The following is a 21,945-nucleotide window of genomic DNA, read 5'->3' on the forward strand; positions in this document are numbered from 1 at the left end:
AACAAATCAGGAAGGTTCACCCAAACTACAGACAAGCGGCATGGATTGTGTCTTTGTTATGAATCCATCTATAGAATTTCCGCTCAGTTCCGATCACTGAAAGGTGAGACCGGCCCCAGGTCCCAGCCTACGCTCCCTGCATTGGTGTGCTAGGACTGCCATAAAGTACCACGGACTTCGTGGCTTATACAACAAGCATGGATTTCTCTGAGTTCTGGACAGCAGAACCCTGAAACCAAGGTGTGGGCAGGGCGGGTTCTCTGGAGGCCTCTCTCCTGCCTTCTCGCTGAGTCCTGGCTGCTCTTTTCTCTGTGTGTCCTTGTTTCCTCTTTTTCTGAGGACATTGTGCACAGTATCATTGTTACCTGATCACCTCTTCAAAGGCCACTCCTCCCAGTACAGTCACATTCTGAAGGACTGGGGGGTAGAGCTTCAGTATTTGCGGGGGGGGGGGGCAAAATTCAACCCAGAACACCCCCAGTGGTCCCAGAGAGGGAATGAACAATGACCACGTGCTCTTGTTCAGAGCGCACTGTGCAGTCCTGAGCATCTAGACAGCTGACCCCCTCGGGTGCCTTGAGGAAGTCTCTGCACAGACCCGGTTGGGAGACCTCGTTGCCACGCTGAGAACATTGACTTGCTCGCCCTGGAGGCTGGAGTGGGTAGAGTAGTCGGTGCTACCCGACTCCCTGCCACACTCTCATCCTGTCTTTTGTCTCATCTGGGACAGTGCCATAAACCTCTCTTTGTCCCAACCAAAGCTAACTGTCACTCTGTCATTCTAGGTCAGACTACGATGACTGGAGACCGTCTCTGGCCAGTTTGCTTCAACCCATTCCATTCCCCAAAGAGTGAGTCCCACGCGAATCCCCGGGGCCCTCCCACCTGTGAGATAAACCTCAGTTGTTCACCAAGACCTTAGTAGGGGACCAGTCACGTTCTGGGGAAGCCAGGTCACAGTTGGGAGACCCTGGAGATGTCAGTCCCAGCTCAGCCACATCCTCAGCTGTGGGACCCCTGGGGAGACACATCTACCCTCCTCAGAAAAATGGGGAACTAAGGAAAACAGGGACATTGTAGGAGCTGCCTGACTGCATTGTCACAAGGATTCATGAGCTCAGAATGCAAGCAGAGCCCTCCCCATGGCGCCTGGCATGCCGTGCCATTAGCATTTTTCATCATCTGCAAGATGGGAACCGTAATACCCGCCGCTCCTCTTCCGAGGGTGGTAGTAAGAATCAAAAGGTAATTCACGTGGAATTGCTCTCTGTGTCGTAGTGAGATGCTGGAAGCATTCTTATTACGCCCATTACAATGCTCATCTCAGATTTCACAGCGAACCTGGCCAGAAACAGATCCTCTGCCTCCCTCTCTGGCCGGCCCCTAGCGCCATATTGAATGGATCACAGGAAACTAGAGGGAACGCTGTCTGGTGCATAATGGCCTGAAGAGAAGCCTTTGTCAAAATAACCAGGCCCTAAAATGCCTCCGGGTCTCTTTCGAGAGGTTGGAAGGAGCCTACCTCGAGGCCGGGGTCTCAAAGGAGCCGATTACTGATCGTGTTTATGAAATGCTTCTCTGTAAGGGCACATTACACGTGTTAATTGCCCCATTTGCTGGTCTGGCTGGTCCCAAGGGTCCCCAGGACTCGAGACTGGAGAAATCCAACTCCTGAGAGGCGCTCAGTCTCAGCAGAGTTGTGACATCATTGGCCTCAGCCCCTGTCCCCATAGGCCCAGGTGCACTTGGCTGTGGCAACTGGTATAGAGGAGTGGTCCCCGATGGCCGCTGATGTGTGCAAGTAATGAATGCCGCCCACCTTAATTGTGGAACAATTAATGAACACACCTGGGTCCCTGGAGCCCATGTGGACCCACACGTGCGCAGGCAGCCGCATAGCTCCTCGTGTTCACACATGTGGGCCCAGGGAGCTTTGGGCCATGCAGGGCCCAGCCTGTTTGTGCTGCCATGATCTGTCGACCCTCAAAGAAGGCCTTTGATTTGGAACCTTCGAGTGCAGACTGATGTGGGCATTTCACTCAGACCCCGCTCCGTTCCTCGAATCAGACATGAAGTCTAGACATCCCCAGAGGAAATGTTGGGAACGTTGTACCATTTCAGAAGCTTCTGCTAACTGCCGTGTTTTCCTCTGTTTTGTTACAGAGCTCTCGCACACGAGAAGTTCACCAAGTGAGTGTGTGGGCACCGCCCTCATTCCCTTCTGGCACGCACGACCTCTGTCCTGAGGCCTTCCCTCCGCTGCGAGCCTCTACCAGCCCCTGCTCTGCGGCACGCGCATTCTGGGGGGCAGTGGTGGCTCCTCCCAGCAGTTCTGAGACTCGGGTCCCTAATCCTCCAGCCTGCTCAGCTCCCTGGCCCGGGCCTTCTTGACACCATCCCCTCCCCACCCCTCCCACCCCACCCAGTCCCAGACCCCAGCAGTAACTCCACCCGCCTGGTCTCTTCCAGGGAACTGAAGTACGTGATTCAGAGGTTCGCCGAAGACCCCCGGCAAGAGGTGAGGCCTTCCTTTCTGTATCTCAGGCCCGCTGTTGGGGGATGGCAGGATGCACGAGGGCCCCTCCGAGGCCTTTTGAGGCTCCGGGGAAGCCTCCTTGTCACCAGCGGGCATTTAGAACAGCGTTCAGAGACCTGCTGCCTGTGCATAAACACGGCCCCGCCCTGGCGCACGCCCAGCCTGTGATGTCAGTGTTTTACTGTAAGCACCGGCTCACCAGGGCTGGTTTTCCACTGGCTGGTGGTTTCTCCCCACAGCCGAGGCCTTGATTTCAGGGTGGGCCGGCATGGCAGCTCCCAACCCGCTCCGAGGCAGCAGTTTGATCCTGTCTGGTTCTGCTGTTATGTGAATCATTGGGCAGAGCAAGGAATCTGAGCTGGGTTTTTATGTCCTGGTCATGGTGGCCAAAGGCTTCCATGAGGCGCTGCTGTGTTCCTCACCAAAGCTGGGCTTCCAGAGAGAGGGCAGCCTTTCACCTTCTGCCCCCATGCCTATGTACATGGGCAGGGATCTAGGCGGGCAAGGAAGCCAGCCCATAGCCCTGGGCCTGCATTGCCTGACGTACCAGTAATAGCAGCAGCTGCTGCCCCTTTATGCGGTGCTGGACCCTGGGTCAGACACATCATTTTTCTCATCTTCATAATGTTCCTATGAGTGGCACTTTTTTTTTTTTTTTTTTTTTTTGAGATGGGGTTTTGCTCTTATTGCCCAGGCCGGAGTGCAGTGGCACAATCTCAGCTCACCACAACCTCTGCCTCCTGGGTTCAAGCGATTCTTCTGCCTCAGCCCCCTGAGTAGCTGGGATTACAGGCATGTGCCACCATGCCCGGCTAATTTTCTGTTTTTATTAGAGATGGAGTTTCTCCATGTTGGGCAGGCTGGTCTCAAACTCCCGACCTCAGGTGATCCACCTGCCTACAGCCTCCACTGTAAAGTGTTGGGATTACAGGCGTGAGCCACGGCACCTAGCCCTGTGAGTGGCTTCTATAGCATCCCCAGTGTGGCACAGCTGGTCCACGGCTGAGGCAGGACTCGAGCCTGGTGCTTCTCACCAGCCCACCGCACTGTGTGCTGTGCCCCCAAGAGCTCACAGCCCGCTCCTCTGTGTGTGTGAGTTCTGAGTGTGGTAGGGGCCTGGCTCCCAGCTGAGGACAGACCTGGACTCGTGCTCCCAGCAGAGCAGGGGGAAGGACGGGCAGAGGACAGAGTGAGTTATTGTCCATTGAGCCATCCCCGGGAGGCTTCCTGGAGAAGGTGGTACTGAACTGGTTGGACTTTGCTAAATGGAGCGAACTGGACCTTAGTCTAGAGGGTAGAAAATGGTGTTTGAAAAGGAATCTGAGGGTACGTCGACACGCAGGTCTTGCCACATCCAACCATGGTGGGTCTCTGACTCAGAACCCACAGTTTGTCAGGCTCTAATTCTAGAAGTTCTAGAGTAATTGTTCTCAAACTGTATTACCTGAGGAGCTTGTTCAAAGGCAGACTCCCCCCTGCACCCCTTCCCGGTTCCAGCTCATGGGGCCATGGGGGCAGCCCAGCATCTGCATTCTGATGCATTTTGAGCGAGCATCCCGAGTGGTTCTGAGGGGCTGGTCTGCACTGAAAAACTTAGTTCTGGAGGGGGCTTGAAGAGTCTCGTCTAAAACAACAGAATTCTAAACACCAATTCCCCAAGTGCTCCTCGGATGTGGAGGGAAAAAGGAGAAACAGTGGATTTGACACTTTTAAATAGTCAGGGACCAGTGACTGTCTCCACTTTTCTGAAACTTAAGTCATTCCTTGCTGCCTGTGAAGGCAGATTCTCAGAATTCTCCTGGGAAGTGCGCCTTTATTCAAGCCCAGCTTTGACGTTGGGAGAATAAAAGCAGTACCAGCTGCTTCTCAGAATGGAGAGGCAGGGCCAGCTGCTGCGAGGGAAATTTTCAAACCAGGGTAACATGCATGAGGCCCCGAGGGACCTGCAGTCTGGAAGGAGAGGCTCGCCTGGCTGAGGTTCTTGTTCTCCTGTTTGCCTCTTTCTTTTCTCTGCTGATTCCCTCTCCCTTTTCCTCCTAACTCTTTTTTCTCCCTTCCCTCCTACCTTCTCCTTCCTAAATGAAGCCAGACTTTTCCTTTAAAATTCTTTGCTCTATTTGTTGAATAGCGTCTTATACTCTTGTCTTTATTTCTTTGAAGTCCATAAATGAACCCTTGATATTCTTCCCGCTCAGAGGGAAAAATAAAAGCCACTGCCTTTGTTTTCTGCATACTGGTGTGTGAGTTGTGATCAGTTTCATGTTTCTGGGTAACTGATTCTTGGCAGCAAATTGTCCTTTCCTAAAGGAAATGATGAGGAACTTCTTGGATTTCTTCCAAGGACAGGAGGAGGTGGGGAAAAGTCCTCTGTGTTTTGTGCAAGCTCTCTCTGTCTCCTTTACTCTCCCCGCTCTCCCTCCATATCTCTCTCTCCCTCCCGCCTTCTCTCTCTCTCTCTCTCTCTCTCTCTCTCTGCGTAATCACAGCAAAGGCCAGAGGATGGATGCAGAATTCCTCCCATACATGCACACTTGTGTGCTCACATGCACAATCACACCCATTCACACACAGCTCTGGGAAGTAACATAAGAGCTGTGCCTTTGACACTGAAATTGCCCCCAGCCATGGACAGAGACCCTTCAGTGGAGAGGGACAAAGACTCAGGGGAGGGAGAGCGATTGGGAGGGCAGATACCTGGAGGGGAGGTTGGTGCCTACACAAGTCAACATAAGAAAGTCAGGGTTGGAAGAAAGCAGATACCCAGGATGGAGAGTCAGTGCTGGGGACAGCAGAACTCCAAAGAGACAGCAGGGAGAGGTTTCTAGAGAAAGAGGGCAGAGAGCACGGGAGAGGAGTTAGAGACAGAGAGGACAGAGAACCAGACAAAGAACAGAGACCCAGGAGATGGCCCCACCCAGAAGGGGAAAGGGGGCTGGTTCCAGGCAGTCACTCTGGGCATCCCTCTGCCCTGGTGCAGCCACAGGCCTGCTTCATTCAGATCTGCCAGTCAAGCCAGGGCCTGCCCTCACGTGCAGCTGACAGCCAGCAGCCCGTGCCTCCGGGATGTGGGGGCCACAGTGTTTCCCAAAAGACCTTTCATGGTGTTTGATGGAAGTCTGGGGGTTGCTGGAGGAGACAGAGTTAAGTGGGTCTCTTGACTTCCGGGATTTAACGATCTTGTGTGCAGCTTGAGGTCACCAATGTCACCGAGGCTGCGTGCGGCTCACCAGTTGTGTCTCCCCTGTCTGGTAGGTCCACTCGTGCCTGCTGAGCGTGCGGGCCGGCAAAGACGGCTGGTTCCAGCTCTACAGCCCCGGAGGGGTGGCCTGCGACGATGACGGGGAGCTGTTCGCCAGCATGGTATGCAGTGGGACCTGAGTGGCGTGACTTCCAGGGGGCCCTGGGCTTGCCGTGCCTGACTAGTAGTGAAACAGGTGCCCCCCATCCCTTGGGACCAGCCCCAGAGTTGCCAAGCTAACACAGTGCTGGTCGTGACGGTGGTGGTGGTGCTGGTGACCCTGACCATCACTGACTCGTTTCTTCTCTGAGGCTCCTCTGGACATCCTCGCTTGCACTGTCTCTCAGAGCACAGTGAGAAGAGGACACATGTCATCGTCCCATTTTATACCCAAGGCAGCGAAAGCCCAGGGCATTACTGCCTAAGGTCACACCATTAGTTGTCAAGGTTCTGTTCCTACAAGGGTTGAGTGCCCAACGAACACCAGGGATTCTGGAAGGCACTGAAGGTCCACCAGCTTGTTTAGTCCTTACAAGGAGGTGTCACGGTCAGGGTGATTGTCCCTGCTATCATGGCGGGTCTGAGGTCACCAAGCCAGTGGCTGCATCCGTGATGACTTTGTGCCGGGCACTGTATCAGTCGCTCGGCATGTACTGTCCTTTTCCATCACAGCATCCTTATTGCTGAGTTACACTGTGCTGAAACAGGCCCAGAGAGGTTGAGTGGTGTGCCTGGGGTCACACAGGCCTTCCTCGTTTCCGAGCCCTGCCTCGCGCAGCCCACACGCCTTCTTTGGGTAGCAAAGGGCCGCGGACTCTTCCTCCCAGGGCAGATGCTGCACCCTAGTGGCCAGCGGCCGCACTGGCTCTGCTTGCTGAGAAAACCAGCTCCATTCACCGGCCACTGGCGCTCCCGCACTCAAACTGGGCTTCCAGTTGCAGCTCCACCGGGAGCTAGCTGGTTGATCTTGGGCTGGTAACTTGCCTCTGCCAGCTTCAGCCCCTCATCCGGGAGCGTCGCATTGGCCTCTCGAGGATACCCTAGTGATGGTGTGCAACAGCAGATGCACGGTGCCCAGCAGGCCAGCACAGTCGCTGCTCGGAAGTGACGCCTGTGGTGATTCTCCTCTCTGCTGGGTGGCTGGTTTGACCCTCTGTACTGAACTTAGCAGAGACGCTTGTGCAGTGATGACACATTGAGGCACTGCCCCTGGAAGCTTCTTGAAAGGGGCTTATTTTTAGGCCAATTTCCTGATGCACTCCCTCTCCCCTCCTTGCCTGCCACCCCAGGCCTCTCAGGGCCCTGTGCGTCTAGGAAGGTGCCTGCCCCTGCTGGCCTGCACCACCAATCTCACACTCTCCTCTCAGGTTCTCCTCTGATGTCACAGCTTCACCATAGCAACACTGAGCAGTTCCCCCCACCCCATAATATGGGGACTCTCAGGGAGCAAAGAATCTCAGGGAGCTGGCGGCTTCCCAGCCCCAGAGATCACATTTGTATGCCAGAGCTGTTCATGATGGAGCGAAAAAAATATACACAAGGAAGGAAGCAGGCAGCCACTGGATGGAAGTGTGTTGTTGCCATGGAGACACATGGCTTGGAAGCCAGCCCCTCGATGAGGTGGCCTTCTCCACCACCAAGAGCATTTGCCATTGTTTGAAGTTGGAGGAAAGCCAGTGGGATGTCCAGGCCTCCCCCAAGCCCACTGCCCTTGGGCCCCCAATCCCCCATATACCAGAACAAAAGATCGCCAGACACATAACCCAGGAGGGAGCAGAATTTGCCAGTCCTTGGATTCCTGGGGCAGGCAGTCTCCCAAAACACCCTTCCCAGCTCACAGCGGGCTTGACAGGGGTGGCTGTGCTTCGTCACATCCCCTGCCCCATGCGTGTGCACCTCACCCCAAGCAAAGGCTGCCCAGAAATTTCCAGCGGTGCCAGTAATTCAGAGGATCAGCTATCAGCAGACTCCTGAGTGGAGCAGAGGAGGGGGCTTTTTTGGTTTGGCGGTAAAATATACATAATGTAAAAGGTAGCGTCTGTCGGCACACTGCTCAGTGACGTTAAAGACTCTCATGCTATTGCACAGCCGTCACCATTGTTCATCTCCAGAACTGTCTTATCTTCCAAAACTGAGGCTCAGCATCCATTCCACGCTGACTCCCGCCTCCTCCCGCCCTCGTCCCCTGGCAGCCACTTTGCCTTTCTGTCTCTGGATTTCCCTATCCAGGTACCTCATGTAGTGGAGTCAGAGTCATCCTTCTGCTTAAAACTTCAATGTAGTAAGTGTTTCAAACATCAGAAGTTTTAGAATAGCAGGGGATTACATATTTAGAGACTATTCCAGATTCTTAAAAACTTAGCAAGGGCCAGGCACAGTGGCTCACACCTGTAATCCCAGCTCTTCGGGTTTCACTTGAGGTCAGGAGTTCAAGACCAGCCTGGCCAACATGATGAAACCCCATCTCTACTAAAAATAGGCCAAGAGTGAGCCAGGCATGGTAGTACATGCCTATAATCCTGGCTATTTGGGAGGCTGAGGTGGCAGGATTGCTTGAACCCAGGAGGCATAGGTTGCAGTGAGCTGAGATCACACCACCGCACACTCCAGCCTAGACAACAGAATGAGACTCCATCTCAAAAAATAAGTAGCAAGGGCTATACATGTTTAAGTAAATAGACTTTAAATTACATTCTAGTAAGCTTTTATTGCATTTGGTATTACAAATTTATACAAAAGATACCCTTGCTGAGCTGGGGCTTATAGTTAAATCAGGTAGTACCAAAAATTTTAACAGGCAAAAGGCAGAATGAGAAGAGGGACCATGAACGTGACTTTCGCGACTGGCTTATTTCACTCAGCGTAGTGTCCTCAGGGTCTGTTCACATTGGACCATGTGTCGGGGAGGGGTCTCTTGTACTCTTCTGGGGCCTGATGATCCTAGAACACCTGGCTGTCTGGACAGCATATGGGCAGGTCTGTGGATGACTCCGGGCTCACAGTCCTGTCGGCATGCTGGAGGCTGGCCCTGGGCGTCCCTATCCCTTCACCTGGGCCTTCTTGCCTCATAGGTGCACATCCTCATGGGCTCCTGTTACAAGACCAAAAAATTCCTGCTCTCCCTGGCGGAAAACAAGCTGGGACCCTGCATGCTCCTGGCACTGAGGGGCAACCAGACCATGGTGGAGGTAAGGAGCTGGTCGGGGTCCCTGGCAGGGCTGCCAGCTCCCCATCCCTTGTTCTTGCCGACAGAGCATCTGCTGGGAGCCAGGAGATACGGCAGGCATGGCAAGCAGTGGGCGCAGCGGGCAGTCTCAGCCCTCCAGAGCTTAGGGGGAGCCTCAGGCCTTCATCACAGTGTCTTCATTTCTGCTGTGATCCAGTTCATGGGTCCGTGGGGTTAGGGATCTTCTGTTCTGCTCGTCTGTTGCCGTGTAACAAACCACCCCTAAGTGAGGGCTTGAAAACAAGAACGCTCATTTATTTTGTGCATGGGCATTGGGGTGCTTGGGTGTGGCTACGCACTTGTCACTCGGGGCCTCATGTGTCGGATGGGACCAGGTTGGGTCAGCACCAGAGCTGCTTGCGTTGGCCTGGGAGGCCTCCAACAGCGAGGGCTTTGGCGGCTGGGACTCCCCAGGCACACCCTCCACCTCACGGCCTCAGGGTAGGCTGCCCACCTACCAAGAACACACACACCCCGTCCCGCATGTCAACCCTACCTGCTGCTGTTCCTCTCTCCTTCATGCTCCAAGAGTCCCCAGAAGCCTGGGACTCCTAGAGCGACTGCCCCAAGGGAACCCAGACAGAAGCCTTATCACTTTTTAATTTAGCCTCCCTTGCGAGGCAGGCAACATCACTTCTGCCACATCCCAGCACTGGCAGTGAGTTACCACAGCCGGCCCTCAGTCAAGGGCGTGGGAGCTGGACTTCACCTCTCGGTGGGAAGAGCATCATAGAGTTGGCCGGCTTGTAGAGGCCATGGCAGCTCCCATGGAAATGAGTTCAGGGACATGTGAGCTCTGGGGAACGGCAGCGGGAAGGTGGGAGCTGAGCAGGCTGCGGGGACAGCCCGGGCCTAGGCCCCCACCAAGGAGGCTCACCAGAGGCCAGGGTGGCCGGAACACAGGGAACCAAGGGGCAGGAGGTCTGGGATGGGGCTGGACATGCATGAAGAGCCCTCTAGGTGCCCAGAGGTGCTGGGAAGGAGTTTGGCTTTAGTCTTGGCTGTCCTGTGACAGGGAATTGGAGGCCACTGGGGAGGTTGAGCAGGGAGACAGGAGACAGGCCAGAGCTGCCGTGAGAAGCTCGGGCTGGGTGAACACTCCTTGGTGAGTGAGAAGTCCTAGGAGAACTGAGCACCATGGCATGCACCTGTAGTTCCAGCAACTCGGGAGGCTGAGGTAGGAGGATTGCTTGAGGCCAGGAGGCCTAAACCAGTCTGGGCAACACAGCAAGATCTCATCTCAGAAAAGAAAAAGAAAGTCATTGGAAAGGGAATGTCAGAAGCAGGGCTGTCACTGTCAGGCATGTTGATTCCCAGGCTGGAGCTGCATGAGCATTGCACCAGGCCCTCCCGGAAGCTGTGTGGTAGCCGGGCTCAGGGCTCCAGGCCAGTCTGTAAGCCTGAGAACCTACTTTGTGACAGTTGCTGGGGAGAGTCAGCAGTGTCTTTTCTGGGCTTTCCACCAGTGCTCGGGGGCCTGCTGCGCGCATGCTGATGCTACCGCTGTCCAGGCAGGACGCTGGGCAGGTGATTTGCCCAGCCTCACACAGCCAGGGTGCAGAAAGGGGAGAGCTGGTTGCTGGTTTTCAAAACAAGGCCCTTGGGGTGCGCAGAGTATGCTTAGATGGGGTGGCAGCCGGGCCGTAACGCGCCTCTGTGGTTCTGGGCAGATCCTGTGCTTGATGCTGGAGTACAACATCATCGACAACAATGACACCCAGCTGCAGATCATCTCAACCCTGGAGAGCACAGACGTGGGGAAGCGCATGTATGAGCAGCTGTGTGACCGGCAGCGGGAGCTGAAGGAGCTGGTGAGTCCCGGCTGCTGCAGGCCCGCTCCCCCTCTGCCAAGCAGGCCAGGGCAGGCCAGTACGGGATGGGGCAGGGCCCAGGAACCAGTACTTGGACCTGAGTGGGTCTCAATCACATGGAATTCTCCTCCAAACTCAAGAAATTGGTATTAACCACCTGCCACTTCCCAGGTAATCAAAGAGAGGCCCAGAGAGGTAAAGCAACTGGCCCAGAGTCACACAGCACACTGGGGCCAATCTGGGACCCTGTCAGTGACCGCCCTCCCTCCTCCATATCCCGTAGACCTTTCCATTTCAGTGCATGGGGGCCCAGCTTCCAAATGCCAGCACCCACACCTCTTTGCTGAAGGACTTTCTATGTCCACATACATACCCTCACATACATGTGTCCACAGGACAGAAGGGGCAGGGAATTCATGCCCTCTGACCTCCTGGAGCAGCCCTCAAACAATGCCTCCTGGGAGAGTGTATCAGTACCCCAGCTTCCTCACCCCTTTGGTGAGATGTGTTTGAGACGCAGCTTCTCCGCCATTTCTTAGAGTCCCTCAGTGGGATTTGGTGCCAGTACCACCCAGTGATAGCTAGATCGATGACACCCTTCCATTATGGGCAGCAACAGTGTTCCTTCCCTACCCGCTACTGGTGTTTCTTGGGATCACCTTCTAATAAACCACCTGTACTCAAACCACATCTCAGATCTGCTCCGAGACCAGGACCACCACGTTGCCTTGTACCACCAAGAAAATAAAGATGGCTCCATGAGTGTTAACAGAGGTGGGAGTCCAGGGTGGAAGCTTGGGGGAGAGGATGGTTGTAACCAGTCTGGTTTCTGTTGCAGCAAAGGAAAGGCGGGCCCACCAGGCTAACACTGCCCTCTAAGTCCACAGTGAGTTGGTTTGGTTCTCTTCAGGGGCTGCGGGGAGAAGGTGGGTTGGTCCTCTGTTGGGAATGGCAGGTGGTGTCTGCTGCTGAGCTGGGAGGTAATGGCGGTCCAGGCACAAGAACCCCCTAGTACATGACATGTCAGCTCGCAGAAAAGAGAAATGAAAACTAAAAAGAAAGTTAAAATATGATATTCTTGTTGATAATAGTGTTGATTATTAATAATACTGGTAATAATGGCAGATATACCTTGAGCATTTGTGTGCCAGATGCTATTCTGTAAGTGCATTTTATCCTCACAGCAACCCTTCGAGGCTTGTGTATCTTACAGTTCCTATTTTATAAGGTCCTTCAGGATCTTACTTTCTTCTGTTCTGCTGCCCTGTTATATTTGACACATGGCTTCTACTTCCTGGACCGAAAGGGCTGCTCAGGCTCCTGCCATCTTGTCTCCATTCCAGCCAGCAGGAAGGAGGACATGCCCATCCTTTCCCCTTAAGAAACTTCCTGGAAGTTTTACTTGACACGTCCACCTGCATCCCATTTTCCAGATTCAGTGTGTGGGGCCACACTTAGTGGCAAGGGAGGCTGGGAAATCAGCCTGCATTCTGGGCAGCCATGTGACCGCCAGCACTCAAGGATGGAGGGGAGTGTGGAGGTTGCCTCCGGAACCTCCCAGTCCAGTGCCCAGGCATGCGTCGATGTCTTCAGGCACTAGAGTTGAATGTGGCCTCGGTGTTTGGATGAGGCAGCTGGCCACACACCCTCATGCACGGACAGACACTGACACACACACAGACAAATGCACGCGCATAGGCCTGCACAGACACACGCATACAAAGACACGCACACAGACACACACACACACAGACGTCTGTGGGAGGACCGTGGCCTCAGAACATCCCACTGGTGACTCAGGGTGTGAGTCACAGCACTAGAGGCTTTCTCCTCCGCCTGGCAGCTGTCACCCATGGGACGTTTGGCAGCCCCTCCCTCTCTGACCACCCCCTTGGCCCGTCCCACCAAGCTGTGCCCCTACCTCAGCTCCTGGGATTTGCCGCCCCCCAGGAAGAGCTCTCTGGAGGGCGAGGGAGAGGAGGAGAGGGGAGAGGAGAGTCAGGGTCTCAGGAGCTCCCAGCAGCGTTCTCAGGCCTCACCCACATCTGCTCACAGGACGCTGACTTGGCTCGTTTGCTGAGCTCTGGCTCCTTCGGAAACCTGGAGAACCTCAGTTTGGCCTTCACAAATGTAACCAGTGCCTGCGCCGAGCACCTCATCAAACTGCCTTCGCTCAAGCAGCTGAACCTGTGGTCCACTCAGGTGCGTTCTGGCCCTGCTCCAAGCCCCCTGTGCCCTCCTCCTTCACCTCTGCATACTCTTCCCTATTCCCCTGTACCATCTTCCTTTCCCAGTCACCCTCCCTGCCCCTTCGCCCTACCCCCTACCCCTTCGTCCTCCTCCCTGCCTCTTCGCCCCCCCACCCCTTCACCCTCCCCCCTGCCCCTTCACCCTCCCCCCTGCCCCTTCACCCTCCCCCTACCCCTTCACCCTCCCCCCATCCCTTCACCCTCCTCCCTGCCTCTTCACCCTACCCCTTCACCCTCCCCCTGCCCTTTCACCCTCCCCTCACCCCTTCACCCTCCCCCCGCCCCTTCACCCTCCCCCCTGCCCTTTCACCCTTCCCCCTGCCCCTTCACCCTCCTTCCTGCCTTCTCACCCTCCTTCCTGTCTTCTCACCCTCCTCCCTGCCTCTTCACCCTCCTCCCTGCCTCTTCACCCTCCTCCCTACCCCTTCACCCTCCTTCTTGCCTTCTCATCCTCCTCCCTGCCCCTTCACCTTCCCCCCGCCCCTTCATCCTCCTCCCCACCCTGTCACCCTCCTCCCTCCCTACCCCTTCACCCTCCTTCCTGTCTTCTCACCCTCCTCCCTGCTCCCTTTACCCTTTTGACTAACCCATTCACCCTCCTCCCTACCCCTTCACCCTCCTCCCTGCCTTCTCACCCTCCTTCCTAGCCCTTTACCCTCCTCTCTTCCCCTTCACCCTCCTCCCTACCCCCACCCTCCTCCTTGCTCCCTTTACCCTTTTGACTAACCCATTCACCCTCCTCCCTACCCCACCCTCCTCCTTGCTCCCTTTACCCTTTTGACTAACCCCTTCACCCTCCTCCCTGCCTTCTCATCCTCCTTCCTAGCCCTTTACCCTCTTCCCTTCCCCTTCACCCTCCTCCCTGCCCCCTCACCCTTTTTCCTAACCTCTTCACTCCCATTCCTACCCCTTCATCCTCCTCCCTGCCCCTTTACCCCGCTCTGTGCCTGCATACCAGGCACTGTTTACCACACAGCCCCTCCCTCAAGATCGCACCCACTCCCTGAGGCTAGAGGAGGCTGAGGACCTCATGAAGCCCTGTGCCCATTTCCCCGTTGAAAATACTGTGCCCAGTGCAGAGTCCTAAGGTTCTGAGAGGTGGAGCTGAGACATGAGCTACGCTTCGCTGGCCTGCCAGGGGCTATGCAGGAGGCCTCTGGGTCTTTCTGTTACAGTAATGCCTGTGGCTCCTGGGACAGTCCCAGCTGAGTGTCAGCTGCACCGTCAGTACTCTGCTCAGGGCAGATGCAAGAGCCTTCGTCCACGCCTGTGAAGTGCAGCTTCTGCCCTCACCCTCGTTTTGCAGAAGATAAACAGGAGACTCCATGCAGCCTGCCCCCGGGCCTAGCCCTATCCTTCCCCTGTCCGCCTGGCAGGAGAAAGTGCTTGGGCAGCCTCTGGCAGCTAGGGAGGGCCAAGTTCACTGCCCTCCTTCATGGAGGCAAAACTGACTGCCCCGGGGCCCCTGGCCTGGCTCCACTCCCAGCAGCAGAAGCTGGATTCAAACCCTGGTCAGAGAGGTGTGGGATTGTTTGGGTGAAGTGAGTGCAGCCCAGACCCCAGGGATTGGCGGGTCATGGCCTCAAAACCAGGCTCTGTCCCATCCCTTTCCCCCACCTCTGTCCCAGCCTCAGAGTCACTTCCCCAGAGGTGGCCTGGAGAGGGCTGAGAGTTTCTGTGCCCACAGTTTGGAGACGCCGGCCTGCGGCTCCTGTCGGAACACCTCACCATGCTCCAGGTGCTGAACCTGTGCGAGACCCCGGTCACCGATGCCGGCCTGCTGGCCCTGAGCTGTGAGTGCCTCGGGGGAAGCTGGGGGGTGAGGGGCCACTTTTAATCTTTCCTTCCTTCCTTCAGCCAAACTGGCCAAGCACTGACTTTGCACCATGCACAGATGCAGAGATCCGTTCTTTCATGAGCAAGTGTTCACTGCGCACCTCCTGTGAACCGGGAACCCTTCCAAGTGGCAGGAGCAAAGCAGGGAAAATATTCCTGGCCTCAGGGAGCTTGTGTTCTCGAGGCAGTAGAAAAAATGAATAAGGCCAGCCCATGCCCTCCCGACATTCCCAGTCCAGGAAGGGACCAAGTTCAAGGGCAGGGCTGTAGAGCATGGCCACTGTGGTCCCTCGACCAGTGGCGGCCGCGTCTTCTGGGGGCTGGTCGGAAACGCGTACTCCCAAGCCTACCCCAGACCTGACTCAAACACTGCCCGGTGAGCAGATGCCTGGGAGACTCCTGTGCCTGTTGAAGTTTGAGAAGCTCTGCCATAATAGAAGGAGCCACAGAATTCTCAAGGAACCTAAAAAGGCCAGTTCCTGTGCTCCACCGCCAATTGACTGAACTAGCCTCGGGAAAGTTGAGCCTGGGATTCCATATTTGGGCAGTTTTCCCTTTTTCCGGCCCATTGCTTTAGACGAGAAGATCCGTGACTCAGTGGGAGAGTCAGAGAAGGCTTCCTGGGGAGGTGCTGTTGGGTCTGGGTGTGAAGACGGATTCATGGGAGTTGGCCAAGTGGGAGGTACCCTGGGCAAGGGTCAAGACTCCCGCCGGGTTGTTGGCAAATTCTGGGTGGCTTGGGAGGAGGTGGGGGCAGGTGAGTGGGTCATTGGAGGCAGAGGATAACATCTGGAGCCAGATCTGCAAATGCAAATATGCTCCTTCCACCGGAGTCCCATGGGGTAAGGGTCGCAGTCCTCATGAACGTTGCGGGTTCCTGGTCCCTGCCACGGCCCTGCTCAGCTTCTCTGGGCATGGGTGGAGGGATCCGGTCCCCGTGTGACTCCAGCACAAACCACAGGCTTGCTTTCAAGAAGCAGCACTTGAGTCAACGAGATGGGTGCAGGGAGCATCCAGGGTTCCCTTAGGGAAGGGCTCGGGCCAGGTGTAGGGTGTGGCACGTATGCTCTGGGGACATCAGGTCCAGGCAGTGGAGGGACATGACAGAGGGACCAGAAGGGAGGGAGACTCAGAGTGTGGGAAGAGAATGAAGGCTCTGTTGAGACCAGCATGTACGTGCCTAAATAGACTTTCCGTGTCTAGTGCGCCACCTGCATTGGCTGTGGCTGTGAAACCTGCCTCCCCAGCCCTGTCTCCTAAACAGAAGGCCTGGCATCTTCATTCAGTCCCTCCAGCTTGGCCATCCCATACCTGCAGCTCTCCCTTTGGGGCCTCGCTATCCTAATGACTGTATCTGTCTCTCTGTGTAGCCATGAAGAGTCTCTGCAGTTTAAACATGAACAGCACCAAGCTCTCAGCTGACACCTATGAAGATCTGAAGGTAATTTCCTCCTTCCTCCCCTCCTTCCTCCAGCCAGCATCTGGATGCTGGTGCATCGCCTGCACGGAGCTCATTCTCCAGTGAAAGACAATGACACCTGCAGATCAATACGTAAAATAACGGCAGGTCAAAAGGAGTGATGAAGAGGCAGCAGCGGGGGAGTAAGTGGAAATAGGAGAGGCTGTGTGGCCTGGGGTGATCAGGGATGGTCCCTTTGATGAAGAGGCCACAGGAGCTGGGACCTCAAAGGTAAGAAGTCAGAAATCCAAAGAGCAAGAGGAGCAGGTGCCAAGGTCCTGAGACAGAAGACATTGGCAAGGCCTGGCTTTGGAGCAGATGTAGCCGGGCAGTGAGAGGGAATGGGCCGGGGCTGGGTGGAAAAAGCTCTCATAGGTCTCAGCAGAGCAGCAAGTCATGCTTTGAAAAGCATGCTGTGGCTGTTGGGAGATAAATATTTTGAGAGGGAGCTGGATTCGAAGCAGGGAAGGCTGAGTGGGGCTGGTGCCTCACACTGCATTGTAAGAAAAGCACGTGCACACCTTGGGAAGGTTGGGGGAGCCAGGCCTTCACCTACCTCCTGTCACCCCATCCTCCTGGGCCTGTACCAGCCACCCCAGAAGGAGCAGGTGAGACCGGCAGAGGCCCAGTATCCTGGGAGAGAAGGGATGGGCTTGAAGGTGAAAAGCACAGATGGTGCCCATGAGCCACGCTGGCACCTTCGTGCCCTGGAAGCCACTTGGAGGGAATCCCCCAGCAGCCCTTGGCCGGGGCCTACCTCCTACAGCCAGGCCTCCTGCCGCCAGGGCGTGCTCCCTCACACATCCTCCAGACGCTTCTGGAGCCTCTGCTGTGTACCAGACCCGTGTCAGGGACAGGGATGCCGAGGTGTGCCTGCCACATTCCCTGCTGGGAGGCACAGGCAAGCTCAGCCAACCAAGGCGGGCACAGGGCCCAGTGGGGCCAGCAAGGAGGGACGGTCAGCAGAGCAACAGATGGCGGGAGCAGAGCCAGCTGAGCACCCACCCCAGAGTTTAGACCTCAGAGTGGCATCTGCAGACCAGCGCTCGGCCCCACTCGGGCCAACAGAAATCCAGGATCTGGGCCACCCCAGGCCTGTGAATCTGAGTGCGTGTTAACCCCACCCTGGGCAATTCCTGTGCACTCTCGAGTTTGAGAAACGCTGCTCTGGAGTGTCTTGAGTTTCGAGTGCTGAAAATCAGACGCTACTGAGACCAGATGGAAAGCAGACACCACGGGGAGTGCAGGAAGGGCCACGTGGGAAGAAAAATCACTTTCAGTCTATTTTTTTTATTTTCACACATTTGAGAGAGACATGGTGCCAACTTGATGCTGCCAGCCTGTGGCCGGCCTCCCTGAGGAGGGGATTCTGGAGCAAACAGAGACTGCCTGTCGTTTGGAGGAGGGGCCTCCGCTCAGTGCAGGGCTGGCCCCACCACATTGTTCACTGCCCGGTCTGGCCAGATCTTCCCATTTTTCAAGGAAACCTTGAATTCTAGACTCTTTGCGAAGTCTCCTGATTCTGAAAGGCTGGCTTAACGTGCTTTAAGCACTGCAGGTGGCTGCAGGCCCCTGCCTGTAGTCTCTGCCCGGGCAGTGGGGAGCCATTGAGGGCTGTTGAGCACAGGAGAGCAGCAGTGAGGAATTGGAATTGCATGTGCGTATGTGTACACATTTGCATGTTCATGCATATATGCATACATGCATCTAAAAAACGTGCTGGCCAGTGTACAGGAAAGTTGGGAGGGAGGAGGTAAAGGCATGAGGTCAGTTAGGAGGCAGCTACCTCTCTGTATAGTAGATGCTCATTAAGAAAAAAAAGCCAGGCGGGGCACAGTGGCTCACACCTGTAATCCCAGCACTTTGGGAGGCCAAGGCGGGTGAATCACGAGGTCAAGAGATCAAGACCATCCTGGCCAACATGGTAAAACCCTGTCTCTACTAAAAGTACAAAAATTAGCTGGGTGTGGTGGCGCATGCCTGTAGTTCCAGCTCCTTGGGAGGCTGAGGCAGGAGAATCACTTGAACCCAGGAGGTAGTGGTTGCAGTGAGCCGAGATTGTCCCACTGTGCTCCAGCCTGGCAACAGAGCGAGACTCCGTCTCAAAGAAAGAAAGGAAAAAATCCATCTGCTTATAAACGAAGAGTGGAAGAGGGTCTGGGTAGCAGAAAACAATGGAGAGACGAATCGTACAGTGTAGCAATGCATCCAGTGTAGGGAGAGCCCAAGTGGGAAGACTCTAAGTCAAGTCCCCACTACCTGAGACTTACTGCAGTCCGCTCCGTTCACCCTGACCATTTTCTGATAATGATGAGAATGTCACTGACAGGAAAGGAGAGAACAGTTTCCTTCCTTAGGGCACGTAATGGTGCCCTGGACTTTCTGCATTTGGTATTTAATCCCTAGCACTGTCCTTTGAGGCAGGGACTAGAATCAGATTGGCCCACGGGGGAAGAAACTGAGGCTCTGAGAGGCTGGGTTATCAGCCCATGGTCATGCAGCAAATGGAAGAGGTTGGGTTCACACCCCGCTGCTTCTACCTGAAAAGAAAGGCGAGGGCATGGGAGCCCCGCTGCCTGGTTTCTCTGGGGCCAGGGCACATCCCACCTGCTCTGTTCTCTGCCTAAGGCCACCCAACCCTTCAAGATCCCAGGGTGCCCACAGCACCAAGGTAGGGAGAGGGTGGCAGGGGACCCCCGCCGGTGGTGCAGGTAGAGCCAGGCGCTGCCAGCTCATGCCAGGTAATGACCTCTTGACAAGGACCTTTCTTGCTACCCCCAGGCCAAGCTTCCCAATTTGAAGGAGGTGGATGTCCGCTACACAGAAGCCTGGTGAAGCTCCCAGCTGGAGGCAGGAAGACGTTTGCAACCGAGACAAAACAACTCTTGACTAACAGCCGCAGAGCAGCTGGTCCTGGGGGTCCCACCCCGGTGTCCTGGCTGTGAGATAGATGGGGAGTTTTTCTGGGGGCAGAGGGGGGAGGGGGTGGGGAGGGGGTCCACAAGCACGCCCAGCCCCCGCCAATTCTTTTAGCTTTGTAATTGGAACCTTTGACCTGATCTAAAGTGGACTTTGTAGCAACAAGAGGAGCATCAGCGGGTCGGGGAGGGGGTTGGGGGTGGGCTGGGGGGTGGGGGACCCTTTGTGGATTTTCTTTGCCTTTGTGTTTAATGCCGTGTGGGAAAAGTCAACTCCGATGCCACCGTGCGGGCCGGACGAAGGATGCTTTCTTCCTAGAGGCTCCAAGCTGAGCTGCGAACTCGCCCCCCCACCCTTGGGACAAGAAGACCCAGTCATGTCACTGCACCCGTCCTGTGTCCTCACCATTGCTATGCAAAGTGATTCTCGTTGTACATAAGATTTAAATAATGCACCTATTTAAGACATGTTGACAAATTGCGGGTCTGGGACCTGCCTCTTATTTATGAAGTCTTTGACCCTCCCTCCCCGCCCTCCTGCCCCCGCCCCGGGTGTGTAGTACTGTATAAATCAGTCAGCTGTCGGGTTAGTGGTAGTATTATTGTTATTTTTTTAAAGGAAACAAACAGTCAAAAAAAGGAAAAAAAAAAAGAACCTCCTTGGAAAAATTAATTGCTTTTTCGTAATAGATTCTCTATGCTAATGCTCTGTCGTCTGTCTGTCTGCCCACCTCACCCACCCACCACTGTGTGTTTCTGATTTCCCAATGTCTCCGACTCCCTCACAAGGTGGGGCTCAGGCTGGGGGAGGAGGAGGGAATGAGGTGCCCTGTCGAAGCCTCACTCCTCTAACGCCCAAGCTCTTTCTCTCAGCCCCTTTAGACTTGAATAGGGGGCTGCTAACCTGCCCTCTGCAGTCCACCCAGTGAAAGAGCTGTTCCCCACCACCGGGGACCTCCCATCCCTGTCAGCCTTTGCTGTCCCGTGTCCCCAGCGGAGACTCTGGCTCCCCCTGCCATCGTGTGCTTCACGCAGCCCCATGCATGCCCGCCTCTCTGCATGGTCTCTTGGGAGAAGAGAGATATGTTGTCTCCACCAGCCCGACTGCCCTCCCCTCCCCCTCCACCCCACACATGTGACCACTGCAAAGAAGACGCTCCTTCTGTCCCCACCTGCCCCGAAGACAAACCAACCTCCGTTTCTTTTATAAACCGTCGGCTTTTTCTTAACAAGCCCTCACTGTACAGAGCAACCCGTCGATGGTTCATTTGGGGTCCCCTTCTCCCCCAGCCCTTTTTTCTGTTGGTTTAGCACAATTACTTCCTCCTCCAGCACCCCCAGCCCCACCCGCAGTCAGTGTACTTGTTTTATATATATTTAATCTTGTTCAATGGAAACCATGCTTTCGTCGTTTTATACTTTGCTAGGTAGACTTTATTACCCCCACTATGCCCTCATTTTTTTAAAAAAGGAAAAAAAAAGAAATTGGGTTCCAGTCTTAATTCATTTTCCGTGCCAGGTTTTATTTCGTGTGTGTGTGTGAGTGTGTTCTGTTTCGTGTTTTGTTTTTCGTTGTTTTTAGTTGTTCGGTTTTATTGTCCCCTCCCCTCCTCCAGTCCCATACTTCACAGCACTCTGGTGCGGGAAGAAGCAGAAGCAAAAAAAAAAAAAAAAAAAAAATTTTAAAAAGAAAAAAAAAGAAACAAGACATGCCACCTTTCCCCTCGCACTGTTGCTTTTCCTGATGGTTAATACTACTGTCACGTAGCTGTGTACAAAGAGATGTGAAATACTTTCAGGCAAAAATAAACTGTAAGTGACTCATCAAGGTCTGGGCTTTGTGGTTTCTCGGCGCCTGGGGTAGAAGGTCCAGGGAGGGGGCAAAGTCCAGGTGGTAAGTCCGAGGCTCAGACGGTGCCAGCACACCCTTGCCCTCATCTGCGTGCACTTCCTGACCCAGGTCCAGGGCCCTGGCTGCTGTTGGCTGTTGGGGCCAGAGCTGTCTTTGCTACAGGGGGCTGTGGTATCCATTGCGAGACGGTGAACAGCATCTCTGGCTTCTACCCAGCAGTAGCACCTCTTCGCCATTTATGACAACCTGAATGTCTCCAGATGTTGCCACATGTCCCATGGGGGACGATTCGCTCCCCAGCTGAGACTCTGTGTTATAGATGGGGTCAGTGCTGCTGTTAGGCATGGTCTCATGGAAGCTCCAGCCCAGAGCTACTCCAAGGAATGTGCCCTCCATCCACCTGGGGGTCTTGTGAAAACCCAGATGCTAACACCACAGCTCTGGGTGGGGCCTGGGCGTCTGCATTGCTGACGAGCTTCCAGCTGATGCTGCTCAGTGCCAGGTTCCTAGACCCACCTGTCAGCTGCCTTCTCCTGCTAGACTTCTCAAGAGGCAATCTCCACATGTCCAAAATGCTGGCCGGGTACGGTGGCTCACACCTGTAATCCCAGCACTTTGGGAGGCCAAGGCGGGCAGATCACAAGGTCAAGAGTTTGAGACCATCCTGGCTGACATGGTGAAACCCCATCTCTACTGAAAAATACAAAAATTAGCTGGGTCCCAGCTACTTGGGAGGCTGAGGCAGGAGAATCACTGGAACATGGTAGGTGGAGGTTACAGTGAGCCAAGATTGCATCACTGCACTCCAACCTGGTAATAG

General features: G+C 55.0%; 1 protein-coding gene across 3 annotated transcripts in view; it reads left to right on the forward strand.

Moving 5' to 3' along the window:
• Positions 1-21,101, forward strand: part of CMIP (c-Maf inducing protein) — a 252,584-nt gene extending 231,483 nt beyond the window's left edge. For 2 of the 3 annotated variants that reach the window (XM_035281880.3, XM_078357837.1), the window contains exons 9-19: positions 786-851; positions 2,164-2,190; positions 2,470-2,518; positions 5,789-5,896; positions 8,846-8,962; positions 10,671-10,811; positions 11,650-11,697; positions 12,867-13,013; positions 14,748-14,853; positions 16,267-16,337; positions 19,137-20,979. In XM_035281880.3, the coding sequence (XP_035137771.1) occupies positions 786-851; positions 2,164-2,190; positions 2,470-2,518; positions 5,789-5,896; positions 8,846-8,962; positions 10,671-10,811; positions 11,650-11,697; positions 12,867-13,013; positions 14,748-14,853; positions 16,267-16,337; positions 19,137-19,190 (934 nt within the window). In that variant the 3' untranslated portion in view covers positions 19,191-20,979. Of the gene's footprint in view, positions 1-785; positions 852-2,163; positions 2,191-2,469; positions 2,519-5,788; positions 5,897-8,845; positions 8,963-10,670; positions 10,812-11,649; positions 11,698-12,866; positions 13,014-14,747; positions 14,854-16,266; positions 16,338-19,136 lie in introns of all 3 variants that reach the window. The other variant, XM_035281878.3, reaches the window with a different exon arrangement.
• Positions 21,102-21,945: the final 844 nt, after the last annotated feature.

This window comes from Callithrix jacchus, chromosome 20 (assembly GCF_049354715.1).
Source record: "Callithrix jacchus isolate 240 chromosome 20, calJac240_pri, whole genome shotgun sequence".
In the NCBI taxonomy this organism is placed as follows: domain Eukaryota; kingdom Metazoa; phylum Chordata; class Mammalia; order Primates; family Cebidae; genus Callithrix; species Callithrix jacchus.